This window comes from Carcharhinus amblyrhynchos, chromosome 29 (assembly GCF_965287045.1).
Source record: "Carcharhinus amblyrhynchos chromosome 29, sCarAmb.v2.hapA, whole genome shotgun sequence".
Classification (NCBI taxonomy): domain Eukaryota; kingdom Metazoa; phylum Chordata; class Chondrichthyes; order Carcharhiniformes; family Carcharhinidae; genus Carcharhinus; species Carcharhinus amblyrhynchos.
The window spans coordinates 7,082,225-7,096,790 of NC_137352.1; the positions used below are offsets into that span (position 1 = coordinate 7,082,225).

General features: G+C 44.4%; 1 protein-coding gene across 1 annotated transcript in view; it reads right to left on the minus strand.

The window, feature by feature from the left end:
- Positions 1 to 14,566, minus strand: part of LOC145359783 (transmembrane protease serine 5-like) — a 37,118-nt gene that overhangs the window by 10,776 nt on the left and 11,776 nt on the right. Inside the window, exons 3-8 of the mRNA XM_080214561.1 lie at positions 10,872 to 10,988; positions 9,975 to 10,110; positions 6,363 to 6,476; positions 3,946 to 3,989; positions 1,630 to 1,792; positions 104 to 282 (exon numbers count right to left, since the gene is read on the minus strand). Coding sequence (XP_080070687.1) covers positions 104 to 282; positions 1,630 to 1,792; positions 3,946 to 3,989; positions 6,363 to 6,476; positions 9,975 to 10,110; positions 10,872 to 10,988 — 753 coding nt within the window. The remainder of the gene's footprint in view (positions 1 to 103; positions 283 to 1,629; positions 1,793 to 3,945; positions 3,990 to 6,362; positions 6,477 to 9,974; positions 10,111 to 10,871; positions 10,989 to 14,566) is intronic.

The following is a 14,566-nucleotide window of genomic DNA, read 5'->3' on the forward strand; positions in this document are numbered from 1 at the left end:
CTGGGAAGTTTGCTCACAAGTTGTCCCTCATAAAACGCTCTGCTGCATTTTACAAGGAACCCATTGTCGAGATTCTGACTGAGGTTTTACAAAATGTTCATACTTGAAAATTCAATCGGTTTCTTTAGCTTCATGAGGGCGATGTCGTAGTCGTGAGTGTCGGCATTGTAGTTTCTGTTGTAGATGATTTTCTCAACCGCGTAGCTGGCTACGCTGCTGAACAGAATGAGCTGTCTGTCCAGAATTCCAGCATATACGAGCCAACTGTAAGCGTGTGGTGACCTGCAGCAGAAAGATACTGTTAGCTGTCCTGTAGTTCTAGAAACTTCTGCAGCTCCTGGTAAAATGCCTCAAGGTTCTTCACAGAAATGATTATCAAACAAGATTTGATACCAAGCCACATATGGAAATATTAACATATGGGACAAAAACCTTGGTTGAAAAGGTAGATTTTTATCCTTGATCTGATAAAACAAGGTGGTGGAGAGAATTTAAGGAGGAAATTTTAGAGCTTAGGACCTCGACAGCTGAAGACATGGCTGCCTTTGGTAGAACAATGGACCAAATTTGATTTGATTTGACTTTGACTTGATTTATTATTGTCACATTTATTAACATACAGTGAAAAGTTTTGTTTTTTGTGCGCTATACAGACAAAGCATACCGTTCATAGAGAAGAAAACAAGAGAGTGCAGAATGCAGTGTTACAGTCATAGCTAGGGTGTAGAGAAAGACCAACTTAATACAAGGTAAGTCCATTCAAAAGTCTGACAGCAGCTGGAAAGAAGCTGTCCTTGAGCTGCTTGGTACATGACCTCATACTTTTGTATCTTTTTCCTGAAGGAAAAAGATGGAAGGGAGAATGTCTGGGGTGCAGTGGGTCCTTAATTATGCTGGCTGCTTTGCCGAGACAGCGATAAGTGTTGACAGAGTCATGAGGTAGGCGGCTGGTTTGATAGGGGCAATAGGGGCAGCGTGTTGGCACAGTGGTTAGCACTGGTGCCCTTCAGCAATAGGGACCTGGGTTTGATTTCCAACTTGGGTCACTGCTTGTGGGGAGTCTGCACATTTTCTCCCTTGGTCTGCATGGATTTCCTCCGGATGCTCCAGTTTCCTCCCACAGTCTGAAAGACGTGCTGGTTAGGTGCATTGGCCATGCTTGATGGGTTTTTGATAAGAGAGGGGATTAAGGGTTATGGGGAGAGGGCCGGAAAGTGGAACTGAGCCACGACAGATCAGCCATGATCTTATTGAATGGCGGGGCAGGCTCGAAGGGCCAGATGGCCTACTCCTGCTCCTATTTCTTATGTTCTTCTGTTCTTAATTCTCCCTCAGTGTACCCGAACGGGCATTGGAGTGTGGCGACTAGAGGATTTTCAGAGTAACTTCATTGTAGTGTTAATGTAGGCCTACTTGTGACACTGATAAACAAACTTTACAGCAGTATTATCTGAGTGATAAGAATTACCTGTCTCCATTATGACCAGGAAGAGTAGTGTCACTATGTCAGCCATCAAAACCCTAAATCATTAAACACACTCCAGAATATTCATTAAAATATAAATATTCCACAAAACACTATTTAATTTTTATCGCCCATGCATCAAGCAGAACCAAAGATTGACGTACCTGTATACACAGTGTGCTGCGGTTATGACCCAGTAATGGTCAATGATGGAGCCTCCACACACATGCTTGTAGTTATTGTACAATGTGACCTGCCAGGGCCAGCTCCCCTCTTCAGCTTCCTTTCCCCCAACAATCATGAAAAAGTCGTGCTTCTCCCCACAATCTTCAAGTTGAGAAAGAGCAAGGGAAAGATTAGAAAAACGTGCTTTGGTACAAGCCTTCTTGCAACGGAATGACACCTCAAAGGACTTAATGATTAACTAAGCACTTTTGAAGTGCAGTCCCTGTTGTATTTTAGAAAATGAAGCAACTACATGGCACACTGAAAGCGTGGGTATCCTCCGGGTGCTCCAGTTTCCTCCCACACACCAAAGGTGTGCGTGTTAGGTTGATTGGCTGTGGTAAATGTGTCAGGGGGTCTATAGGGGAAATACATGGGGTTATAGGGATAGGGCCTGGGTGAGATTGTTGTTGGTGCAGGCTTGATGGACCAAATTGGCTCCTTCTGCACTGTGGGGATCTATGATTAAATGAAATGTGTCTGGCTGCAGCAGAATGGTTCAACCAAGCAAATGTAAAAAGAATTGAATCTTTGGGAGTCCTTGGGCGGGTTTTTTTGGCTACACGCGGCTCAAGCCTGAGAACTACAGGCCAGTGAGCCTCACATCTGTGGTGGTAAGTTGTTGGAAGGTATTTTGAGAGGCAGGATCTACAGACATTTAGAGATGCAAGGATTGATTAGGGATACATGGCTTTGTGAGGGGAAAATCGTGTCTCACAAATTTGATTGGGTTTTTTGAAGAGATGATCAAGAAGGTAGATGAGGGCAGTGCAATTGATGTTGCCTACATGGACTTTAGCAAGGCCTTTGACAAGCACTGCATGGTAGTTGTTGCATAAGGTTAAATCTTAGGGGATCCAGGGTGAGGTAGCTAAATGGATATAAAATTGGTATGATGACATAAGCCAGAGGGTGTTTATAGAGAATTGTTTTTCAAACAGTGTGCTTTAGGGATCAGTGTTGGATCCACTGTTATTTATCATTTATATTAGTGATTTGGATAAGAATATTGGAGGCATGGTTAGTACATTTACAGATGACACCAAGATTGGTGGCAGAGAAGAAGGTTCACCTCCAGTGAAGAAGGTTATCTCAAATTGCAACAGGATCTTGATCAATTGGGCCAGTGGGCTGATGAATGGCGGATAAATGCGAGGTAATGCATTTGGTAGATTGAACCAGGGCAGGACTTACTCAGTTAATGGTAGGGCATTGGGAAGAGTTACAGAACAAAGAGATCTAGGGGTCCAGGTTCATCGCTCCTTGAAAGTGGAGTCACAGGTGGACAGAATGGTGAAGAAGGCATTCAGAATGCTTGGTTTCATTGATCAGAACATTGAATACAGGAGACGGGACGTCTTGTTGAAGTTGTATAAGACATTGGTAAGGCCACACTTGGAATATTGTGTACAGTTCTGGTCACCCTATTATAGAAAGGATATTATTAAACTAGAAAGCATGCAGAAAAGATTTACTAGGATGCTACTGGGACTTGATTGTTTGAGTTATAAGGAGAGGCTGGAAAGACTGGGGCATTTTTCTCTGGAGTGTAGGAGGCTGAGGGGTGAGTTTATAGAAGTCTATAAAATAATGAGGGGCACAGATAAACTAGATAGTCAATATCTTTTCCCAAAGGTAGGGGAATCTAAAATTAGAGGGGATAGGTTTAATGTGAGAGGGGAGAAATACAAAAGGGTCCAGATGGGCATTTTTTTCACACAGAGGCTGGTGAGTGTCTGGAACAAGCTGCCAGAGGTAGTAGCAGAGGCGGGTACAATTTTGTCCTTTAAAAAGCATTTAGACAGTTACATGGGTTAGATTAGTATAGAGGGATATGGGCCAAACACGGGCAATTAGGCTAGCTTAAGGGTTTTAAAAAAAGGGTAGCATGGACAAGTTGGGCCGAAGGGCCTGATTCCATGCTATAAACCTCTACGACTCCAAGACTGGAAATCCTCACCTGAGAGCAATGGGCTTTTGCATGGCCCACCAAATTTTCTGCCCTGTCCCCTGTAATTCCCATGGCAGACAGGACAGGAAAACCTTGCCCTCTGTTACACTGAGGTCACCATGATGGATTTTAATCCAACAGTGATGAAGGAACAGCCAATATTTGTTGAATTCAGTGAGGTGTGTGACTCACAGGAACATTGGAATGTTGCCAGAATGGAGGGACATGGCCCAAGTTTCCCACTTCAGAACAATGAACTGAAGTAATGTCTATGAAATTTTCTATGTTGAACAACTGCACTCACCAGAACATTTCAGTTTGATTACTTTCCCGGATGCACAACTGGCCCTAGAGAAAGAAACAAGAGGAATCCACCTTCAGTAAGATGCAGTGAGGATTACAAATACCTGTTGCTAAAGGGAGTTAACAAGTAAGTGTCAGGCTGTAACCCACTGCAGAGTTGATTCAGGCTGATGATAATAAGAGTGTTGTTGGGAAGAATGGAAAATTTTGCATTGGCATAGCACCTTGTACTGCCTCAGGGCTTCCTAAAGCACTTTGTAACCAACTTTTGGAGTGTAGTCACAGTTGTCAGGAATGCAGCGTGGCAACCAATCTGTACATAGCAAGCCCCTGCAAACAACAATTTAATGTATAGAATAGACTCCAGTTCATAGAATCGACAGTGCAAAAGGAGGCCATTTGGCCCATCGAGCCTGCACCAACATCAATCCCACCCAAGTCCTATCCTATCCCCATCACCTCACATATTTATCCTCCTAATTCTCCTGACATTAAGGGGCAATTTATCATGGTCAATCAATCTAACCTGCACATCTTTGGAGTGTGGGAGGAAACTGGAGCACACGGAGGAAACCCACGTAGACACGGGGAGAACATGCAAACTCTACACAGCAGTGACCAAGGCTGGAATTGAACCTAGGTCCCTGGTGCTGTGAGGCAGCAATGCTAACCAGTATCCCACCATACTGCCTACCTGTTAGACTGTGTTTTTGTGATGCGGGTAAATATTAGCCAGGTGGGCTGTCCTGCACATCGTCACATGAGCCATATCTTATATTAAATGAAAGGGCCTGGAGGGCTGGGGGGTGGGGTGCTGTCTTATTTTTAACATCCCATCTGAGAGACTGTACCTCTGACAGTGCAGCATTTCTGCTGTACAGCACTGGAGACTCAACCTAGTTTTTGTGTTTGAGTCTCTGAAGGGGGGTCATGAGCTGACTCCAAGGCAAGAGCACTACTCCCTGAACCACAGAAGGTGCCTGTGATAGAGTAACTAGCACAATTACACAGGACTGACAAGTGAGTCACACCCACCAGACACATCTAGAGAAGGAACAACAGATTGTAACAGCTGATCTCTTTGTCAATTTTCAATCATTCACTCTGTGGATTTTCTACCAGAGAAATTGGGAATATTTAAGATCATTGTTTCGTGAAATGTTGGGCCCCCAAAGAGAGATTTTCAAAGGACTCCCACAAGGCAAATATTTCTCAGTGCTGGTTGAAGAGGAACCGTGATTCATCACAATATCCTGGCCAACTTTCCTTCAATGACCAAAACGAACCTCAGCTTAATTCGCTGTTTACTGTTGATGAGATGTTAAATGGTTGTCAAATTTGCCTGCATGATGTTCGCTACAATCTGAAAATAATTAATTAGCACATCGGACATGAGAATGTGCTACATGAAGCGTGGCTTCATGTTGCTTCATCAGTAATTTGCTTCTTTGAGGTGTAGTAGTTTTGGATCCACTCTGGCTCCCTTCGACCTGCCTGATCTACTCCCCTGGTTCAGACTTCATCATCCCATCAGGAATTGCATTGGCTTCCAGTCAATTTCCCTTCTGAAAGCCATGATTCAATCTGTCTTCAGCACATTCTCAGGCAGTTCATCCTCATCGCTCACTGTGTGAAAACACTTTCCCCCATCACGCCCTTCATTCTTTTGCCAATCATTTTAAATGTGTGCTCTGGTTCTCCACCCTTCTGTCAATGTGGATAGTTCATCCCAGTCTAGAGCTTTCATGATTATGAAGACCTTTATCAAGTTTTTTTTTATTCATTCATCAGACGTGGGCATCACTGGTTAGGCCAGGATTTATTGCCCACCTCTAGTTGCCCGAGGGCAGTTGAGAGTCGACCACATTGCTGTGGCTCTGGAGTCACATATAGGCCAGACCAGGTAAGGATGGCAGATTTCTTTCCCTAAAGGACATTAGTGAACCAGATAAATTTTTCTGACAATCAACAATGGTTTCATGGTCATCAGTAGATTCTTAATTCCAGGTATTTTTAAAAATTGAATTCAAATTTCACCATCTGAGGTGGTGGGATTTTAACCCAAGTCTTCAGGACATTAGCTGAGTTTCTGGATTAATACTCTAGCAATAGTACCACCGGGCCATCACCTCCCCATGAATAAAATGCTCTCCTCACATGAGAGCCTTTTCATCTCTTAGTAGAATAACCCCAGCTTCTCCAAAGGCCTTGGAGGCAACAAACCACAAGATAAGGGCAAGGCATCACAGGGAGCAACAAGGGTTAGACATCAGCTAAAAGAAAAGTGGCAGAACACAAAGGAAAGGGGACATGTCCTCTCTCTGTCCAACCTCAAAAATCTATCCATGTAAGTGAAATCCCTCTATCCCAGGAATGAGTATATGTAAATTTATACACATCTGAGGGAATGATGCAAACCTGTAACTCCAAATCTTTTCAAAATCCTTGCCCTGTCTCCCAGTGAATTCCACAAATCCTTGTGTGTAATTGGATCCAATCTCACTGACAGTGGTGACGCTGAAATTCTGGTACCTGCAGAATAAACCACAACGCTTTGGATTTATGTTCCATCTTCTGGAGTTTATTTAATCCCTGTTCATTTAAAATGCCAGTAACCACAGTGGCTTTAGAAACAGGCACCAGCACTGGAAATAACAACCTCCAACGCCACCTGATAACTCCTTCATTTGCGACACCCTTGGCAAAAGCTGCCCCTCAGGGACTGGCCTATTCCGCATCAGCAGAAATAAACCATACGCAGCTACCCCATTGCCAATGGATTTCATTTACTGACAGATAGATAGGATGGCGAGAAAGTCAATTCGCAACCAAAATTCACTGACAACCCATCAATATTGTTTCTCACCCTCTGGCTGAGATTTGAGTTTAAAGCTAATTCATTCATGTCACAAGCAGGCTTATATTACTCTGCAATGACATTACTGTGAAAATCCCCTAGTCGCCACACTCCAGCACTCCAGGTGGCACAAGGGTTAGCACTGCTGCCTCACAGCACCGGGACCTGGGTTTGATCCCCAGCTTGGGTCACTGTCTGTGTGGAGTCTGCATGTTCCCTCTGTTTCTGTGTGGGCTCATCTGTCTGAAAGACATGCTGGTTAGATGCATTGGCCATGCTAAATTCTCCCTCAGTGATTTGATTTGATTTATTATTGTCACGTGTATTAGCATATAGTGAAAAGTTTTGTTTCTTATACACTATATAGACAAAGCGTACTGTACATAGAGAAGGAAGCGAGAGAATACAGAATGTAGTGTTACAATCACAGGTAGGGTGTAGCGAAAGATCAACTTAATGCAAGGTAAGTCCATTCAAAAGTCTAATGGCAGCAGGGAAGCTGTTCTTTAGTCGGTTGAGTCAGACTTCTGTATCTTTTTCCCAATGGAAGAAGGTGGAAAAGAGAATGCCTGGGGTGTATAGGGTTTTTAATTAGGTTGTACCCGAACAGTAAAGTTAAAGTTTATTTATTAGTCACAAGTAGGCTTACTTTCACACTTCTATGATGTTACTGTGAAAATCCCCTAGTTGTCACACTTCAGCACCTGTTCGGGTACATTGAGAGAGAATTCAGCATGGCCAATTCAGCTAACTCTCACATCTTTGGACTGTGGGAGGAAACCAAAGCACCTGGAGGAAACCCACGCAGACACAGCACCGCTAACCACTGTGCCACTGTGCCACCCAAAGTGCGACACCTGCACGGAGGCAAATCAACTTTCCATTATGATTGGAACCTTTTTTAACTATTTAGTTTTTGAAAGGAAGTTTCTGGACCTTTCCGTGTTTAACATTTGAAGTGTCTGTGATGAGATTGGGGGTGTGATGGGCACCAGCTGTGATAGTTTCTCACTAAGCTGCTAAATAAACCACAAAGTCACGCTTTGCTAAGTTGTGAAGTTGAAGTGTTGCAGGCTGTCTCGTCACTGGTGGCTTCTCTTTTGTAATTTGGTGATCTCAGTGGAATCTTGCTAAAGTACCATGTCAATTAAGCCACATTATTCTGCATGTTACACACCACAGGCTGTACATTATAAACGATAGAAATATAGTTTATATTTCTATAGCATCTTTAATATAAACTTCTCAAGGTGCTTTATCATATCATTATGAAGCAAAATTAGACATTGAATCTCATGAAGCTATGTTAGGGCAGGTGACCAAAAAGTAGGTTAAGTAGGCAAGTGTTAAACATGGAAGCTAGGAGCAGGAGGAGGCCATTCTGCCCTTCTAGCCATCTCCACCATTCATCAGGATCATGGCTGATTGTCCAACTCAACAGCCTAATCCTGCTTTAACCCCATAACCTTTGCTCCCAATCACCTGAAGTGCTATATCCAGCTGCCTCTTTAATACATTCAATGTTTTGGCATCAACTATTTTTTGTGGTAATGAATTCCATGGGCTCACCACTCTCTGGGTGAAGAAATGTCTCCTCATCTACGTCCTAAATGGTCTACCCCGAATCCTCAGACTGTGACCCCCTGGTTCTGGACTCCCTCACCACCAGGAACATCCTCCCTGTATTTACCCTGTCTAGTCCTGCTAGAATTTTATAAGTCTCTATGAGATCCTACCTTCATTCGTCTGAACTCAAGCAAAACAAATTCTAACCTAGTCAATCTCTCCTCATACATAGTCCCGTCATTCCTGGAATCAGCCTGGTAAACATTCACTGCACTGCCTCGAGAACAAGAGCATCCTTCCTCAGAAAAGGAGACCAAAACTGCACACAATACTCTAGGTGTGGCCATACCAAGCCCCTGTATAACTGCAACAATACCTCCCTGCTCCTGTACTCGAAACCTCTCGCAGTGAAGGTCAACATATCATTTGCCTTCTTTACCACCTGCTGCACCTGCATGCTTACCTTCAGTGACTGATGCCCCAGGACACCCAGATCCCTCTGCACACTCTCCTCTCCCAATTTACAGCCATTCAGGTAGTAATCTGCTTTCTTCTTTTTGCCTCCAAACTGAATAACCTCACCTATAAGGAATTAAAGACGTTGAGGAACGTCTTAAAGTATGAATGAGAGTTCTTGAGGCATAAAAGATTAGGAAGGAAATTCTTGAGCTTAGGGACCAGGCAACCAAAGACACAATCACTTGTTGAAGTGATTGAAATTGGGGGTGGAGGGAGGGGCTGTTCAAATGGTCAGAATTAGGAGATTGCAGAAATCTCAGAGGCTTATGGGGCTTAAGGAGATAGCGACAAGAAAAGCCTTGAATGCATTTTAAAACAAGAAAGATTTTTTTTCAAATGAAGGTATTGTTTAACCAGGAGCCAGTGTACAATCAGGGAGCACAGGGCTGATAGGTGCAAGGGGCTTGGTGTGATTAGGACATGGATAGTAGAGCTTTGGAGAATCTTACAAAGGGTAGAATGAGGGAGGCCAGCTTTAGAATAGGCGAGTGTAGAGAAAACAAAAGCACAGATGAGAGATTCTGCGGCAGATGATCGGAGACAGTGGTGAAGTTGAGGTGAGCGCAGGTGATCCCTTGTCATTGTGTGGACTTGTGGTTGAATTAGTTCCCATGATGCAATATTCTGTACACCCCATCCATGCTGGACATAACACTCCTGAGTCTGTTTATTTATCCTTTGTGTAATAATTTTCAAAGCATCACTTACTACAAATTATTGATTATTCTGCTTCGAACATCCTGCTGCCTGAATATCACCCTATAACAATGTGGCAGATTATTCTCTTCTATTTCACACTTTGTAATTTTGTTGGAGGAGGAACAAGGCTAAGAACCTGATAAGCCGGGTTCCTTACTGAAGCTGACTTTGTCCAGTCTCTGTTTGACCCTTATTGTGGCACAGGGCCTGGTCATAGGGACAGGGACCTCCTGGCTTTGGGAATCCCTGGGACTTTCAGAGGAATCTGTTGATGATCTGTGGAAGTTTGCCTGATCAGCCCAGTTGTATCTCGAATGGGAATGTGGAAGGGGTAGCACTAGTTTAAAATTATTGTGCAATAATGTATCAAGCAAACAATCACAGCCTACTTGATATGTCCCATGTATCTGCATATCTGTGTAGCCAGCGAGGTGTCCCACTTCTCCTCACACACAGGCAGCCATACTTGCCACGACTGGTGACGTATCTCCAGTAAAGAATTCTCACTGTTAATTCTGAAAGAGACTGATCACAAATCAGTGAAAGTCAAAGCAGATTTCTCTCTGTGCCACCAATAGATTCCTCTTCAAATCCATCACTACGTTCTAAAGGAACATTGAGAGTATCTTCTGAGGAACAGGCCAACATCAGGAGCAGATTAACATCAGGAACAAGCTTACACCAGGACAGACTAAATTCAGGATTAGACTAAATCCAGGATCAACTAACACCAGGGACAGGCAGGCACCAGGTGCAAGCTTACATCAGGAGCAGACCAACACCAGGAGCAGTTTAACACCAGGAACAAGCTTACACCAGGACAGACTAAATTCAGGATTAGACTAAATCTAGGATCAACTAACCAAGAACAGACTAACACCAGGTGCAAGTTTACTCTAGGAACAGGCTAATACCAGGAATATTTAGGCACCAGGAGCAAGCTAAGAGCAGGAGTAGACTATATCCAGGATCAGAATAAAACCAGGAGCAGACTAAATGCAGGAGCACGCTAACTCCAAGAGCGGAGTAACATCTGGAGAGACTAAATCAGGATTAGACTAACACCAGAATCAGATTACCATCAGGAGCAGGCTAACAGTGAGAGCAGGGTAACTCCAAGGCTTTTTAAATATCAGCTGTTTCTAGTCATTCAAGTGTAGAAAGAAAATCATTAACTGAAATATCGACAGTTATCAGGAATAGAAAATTATCTCCAGTCCAGTGAATCTTCATTTTGTGTTTATAAGTAAAACCTAAGACTACAGAAACGATAAGAAAATGCCAACCTGTGCTTGATGTTGTGTTGTTAATGTATACATCGGTTTCATTGCAGCGAGTTGTCGGTGCGTTGCCTCCAGTTGGAATTGAGGTTTTATTTTCAATCGGTCTCTCCAAATGCCTCACTAATGTCAAACAAAAAAAAGGAAAGACAGCTCGTTGGGATAGTGTCTCCATGTCTCACTCCTCATGGGCATTCCCATAATCAGAAAATGAGGAAGACAAAATATATCGGATAATCATAATGTTTCTATGTTAACTTATTGGCCTACCAGAAGTTGTGTGGATTTTTTTCTCCCCCATATCTCTGACAATGTCCCTCAAACAGCAATGAGGTAATGATCAGATGATCTGTTTCAATGTTAGTTGAGGAATAAGGTTAGATTACAAAAGCGGAGAGGTTATGATGGAGTTGTATAGAACTTTGGTGAGGCCACAGCTGGAGCGCTGTGTGCAGTTCCATTTGCCACATTATCGGAAGGACGTGAATGCACTGGAGGAGATTCACCAGGATATTGCCTGGGATGGAACACTTAAGTTATGAAGAAAGGTTGGATAGGCTTGGATTGTTTTCTTTGGAGCAAAGAAGACTTGAGGGGTGACCTGATTGAGGTGTTCAAGATTATGAGGGGCATGGACAGGATGGATAAGGAACAGCTGTGCCCCGTAGTTGAAAGGTCAGTTACGAGGGGACACAAGTTAAAAGTAAGGGGTGGTAGGTTTAGGGGGATTTGATTTTTTACCCAGAGGGAGGTGATAGTCTGGATGTGTTGCCCAGCAGGGTGATGGTGGCAGGATGCCTCACATCCTTTAATAAGTACATGGATGAGTACTTGGCACATTATAACATTCAAGGCCAAGTGCTGGCAAGCGGGATTAAGTGGGCAGGTCAGGGCCTTTTATGCGCCGGTGCAGACTCGATGGGCTGAAGGGCCTCTTCTGCTTGTGGTATTCTGTGATTCTGTGAATAAAGATTGTCCAAAACTGTTTATCTTTGAATAGGGCCTTGGGAACTTTAACTTCCACCTGACAGGGCTCTAGTTTAACATGATATCTAACAAATACTGTTCCAATAATGCAGCTCTTTCTCAGTGTTGCACTGGAACATTGGGCTTAGATTTTGTGCTCAAATCTCCAGTATGCCACCCGCCGAGCCACTGCTGGGACCTCAGGTTCGAGGATGACTCGTATCTACTCCCAACCCTGGAGCTCCAGAGTGTGCCACGGGTGGGGGAGGTGGTGCTTGAAGAGGTGATGGATAGGTGGAACATTCTAGATTCTGCGTTCTCTTTTCACTTTTTGTGCTTGCCTTCCAAATCCTCCGCTTTGGAGCGTTATATCGAGATGATTGGCACATTCATGGATGCTTCTTCTCCAGTTTGTGTGTTCTAGGCAAGCGAATCCCATGAGGATGGTGGCTATCTGGAACAAACTGCCAGAGGTAGCAGTAGAGGCGAGTACAATTTTCTCTTTTAAAAAACATTTGGACAGTTGCATGGGTAAGATGGGTATAAAGGGATATGGACCAAACACAGGCAACTGGGACTAGCTTAGTGGTAAAAACTGGATGGCATGGACAAGTTGGGCCAAAGGGCCTGTTTCCATGCTGTAAACCTCAAAGACTCTTATGTGTTGCTGTTGCACTTATTGATGGAGGCTATCAGAGTGTTCTTGTCATGTTTCCTCTGTCCTCCTAGAGTGTTTGCCATTGCAGAGCTTGGAGTAGAGCACTTGTTTAGGGAATCTTGTGTCAGGCATACGGACAATGTTGTCCATCCATCTCAAATGGTCTAGGGTGACCAGTGCCTTGATGTTGGGGATATTGGCCTGGGAGATAGTGGGCTTGTTGGCACGTCTATTCTGCCAGTGGAGGAAGTGTTGGTGATATCTCTCCCAGGATTTGAGGTGTCTGCTGTACATTGTCCTTGTTTCTGATGCGTACAGGGGGGCGGGGACCACGGCTGGGCTGTGGACTATTAGTGTGGTGCTGGATTTGAGATCTCCGTCTTCGAACACTCTGTTCCTCAGAAATCTGCAGATTGCACTGGTGCATTGAAGCTGGTGCTAGATTTCACCACTCATGTCTGCTCGTGCCGAGAGGAGCCTCCCAAAGTGTGGGAAAGATCTACATTGTCCAGGGGCTCACCATGGGTCTTAATGGTCATTGGGAGGGGAGGTGAGGGCGCTGTTGTATGATAGGAGGAAGTTGGTAGAGAATCCTTGTTTTCCGGACGTTTAGTCTGAGACCCATTCGCTCATGTGCCTTGGTGACTGTGTGACAATAGTTTGTAACTCAGCCTCTGGGTGTGTGCACATGTGGGCATCGGCTGCACACTGCAGCTTGGTGACTGAGGTCGGGGTGGTCTTGGTTCTGGCCTGGGGGCATCGGAAGTTGAACAGTTTCTTCCCTACTCTGGAGGGGAGCTTCAAGGTGATGGGGTGGAGTGTTGCAGCAAGGAAAATGGTCAAAAGAGTTGGTGCGAAGATGCGACCCTGCTTCACACTGGTTTGCAATTGCATTGGGCCTGTGATTGTTCCATTGATGAGGATGACGGCTTGCATGTCATTGTGGAGCAGGCAGTGGGTGGTGATGACTTTCTGTGGGCAACAAAACCTGAGGAACATCAAGTTGCTCTGTGGTCTGCATTGTCAGGGTAGTATTGATGCATTATGACTGAGCTAAACGGCTAGGATAGAAATCAGCCAGAGTTCCTCTGAAGATGAGTCAGGAGGACTGAAAGTATTGGGTGGGATTTTCAACCCCCCCCACCCCACCCCACCCCACACAGCATGTTTTGCGATGACATTGGAGGACTGCCATTGCTTGGTGGCAGAATCTTCCCCTCCTGTCCCTGTCAACAGGGTTTCCTGTTGTTTAACATTTCCACTGCCGGGGAGTCACTATTGGTAGGGCTGGGTAACCCTATTGGCGGGAATGGCTGAATAATCCCACACACTAATTTGGTTTCTCTCTACACAGATGCTGCCAGACCTGCTGAGTTTTTCCAACATTTTCAGTTTCTCTTTCAGGGTTCCTCCTCTTCTTTGGCTGAGAGGGGAGGTGCTGGCCTAGTGGTATTATCACTCGGCTATTGATCTAGAAACTCAGCTGATGTCCTGGGGACCCGGGTTCAAATCCCGCCACAGCAGATGGTGGAATTTGAATTAAAAAAAATCTGGAATTAAGAATGATGATGAAACCGTTGTCAATTGTTGGAAGAGCACATCTGGTTCACTAATGTCCTTTAGGGAAGGGATATCTACTGTCCTTATATGGTCTGGCCTACATTAGACTCCAGAGCCACAGCTATGTGGTTGACTCTCAACTGCCCACTGAAATGGCCTCACAAGTCACTCAGTCCAAGGGCAACTAGGGATGGGCAACAAATGCTGGCCCAGCCAACGACACCCACGTCCCACAAATAAATTAAAAAACCTTCTGTTGGGCAATGTATATTCTTCCTGAAGGATGGATATTTGAGTGGGAGCCAATTGAACAGTTCAGTACAAAGCAATTGTTTAACTGACAACCTTTCCACTACCATAAACATTGATTCCCTTCAGCACTGACACAGTGGCTGCAGTGTGTGCTAGAAACCCTGGACACACTGTTGCGACTCACTAGGGTTCCATTAACAGCACTTTCCAAACCCCAGACTTCTATCACCTAGAAGGACAGGACAATAGTGGCCTGGGAACACCA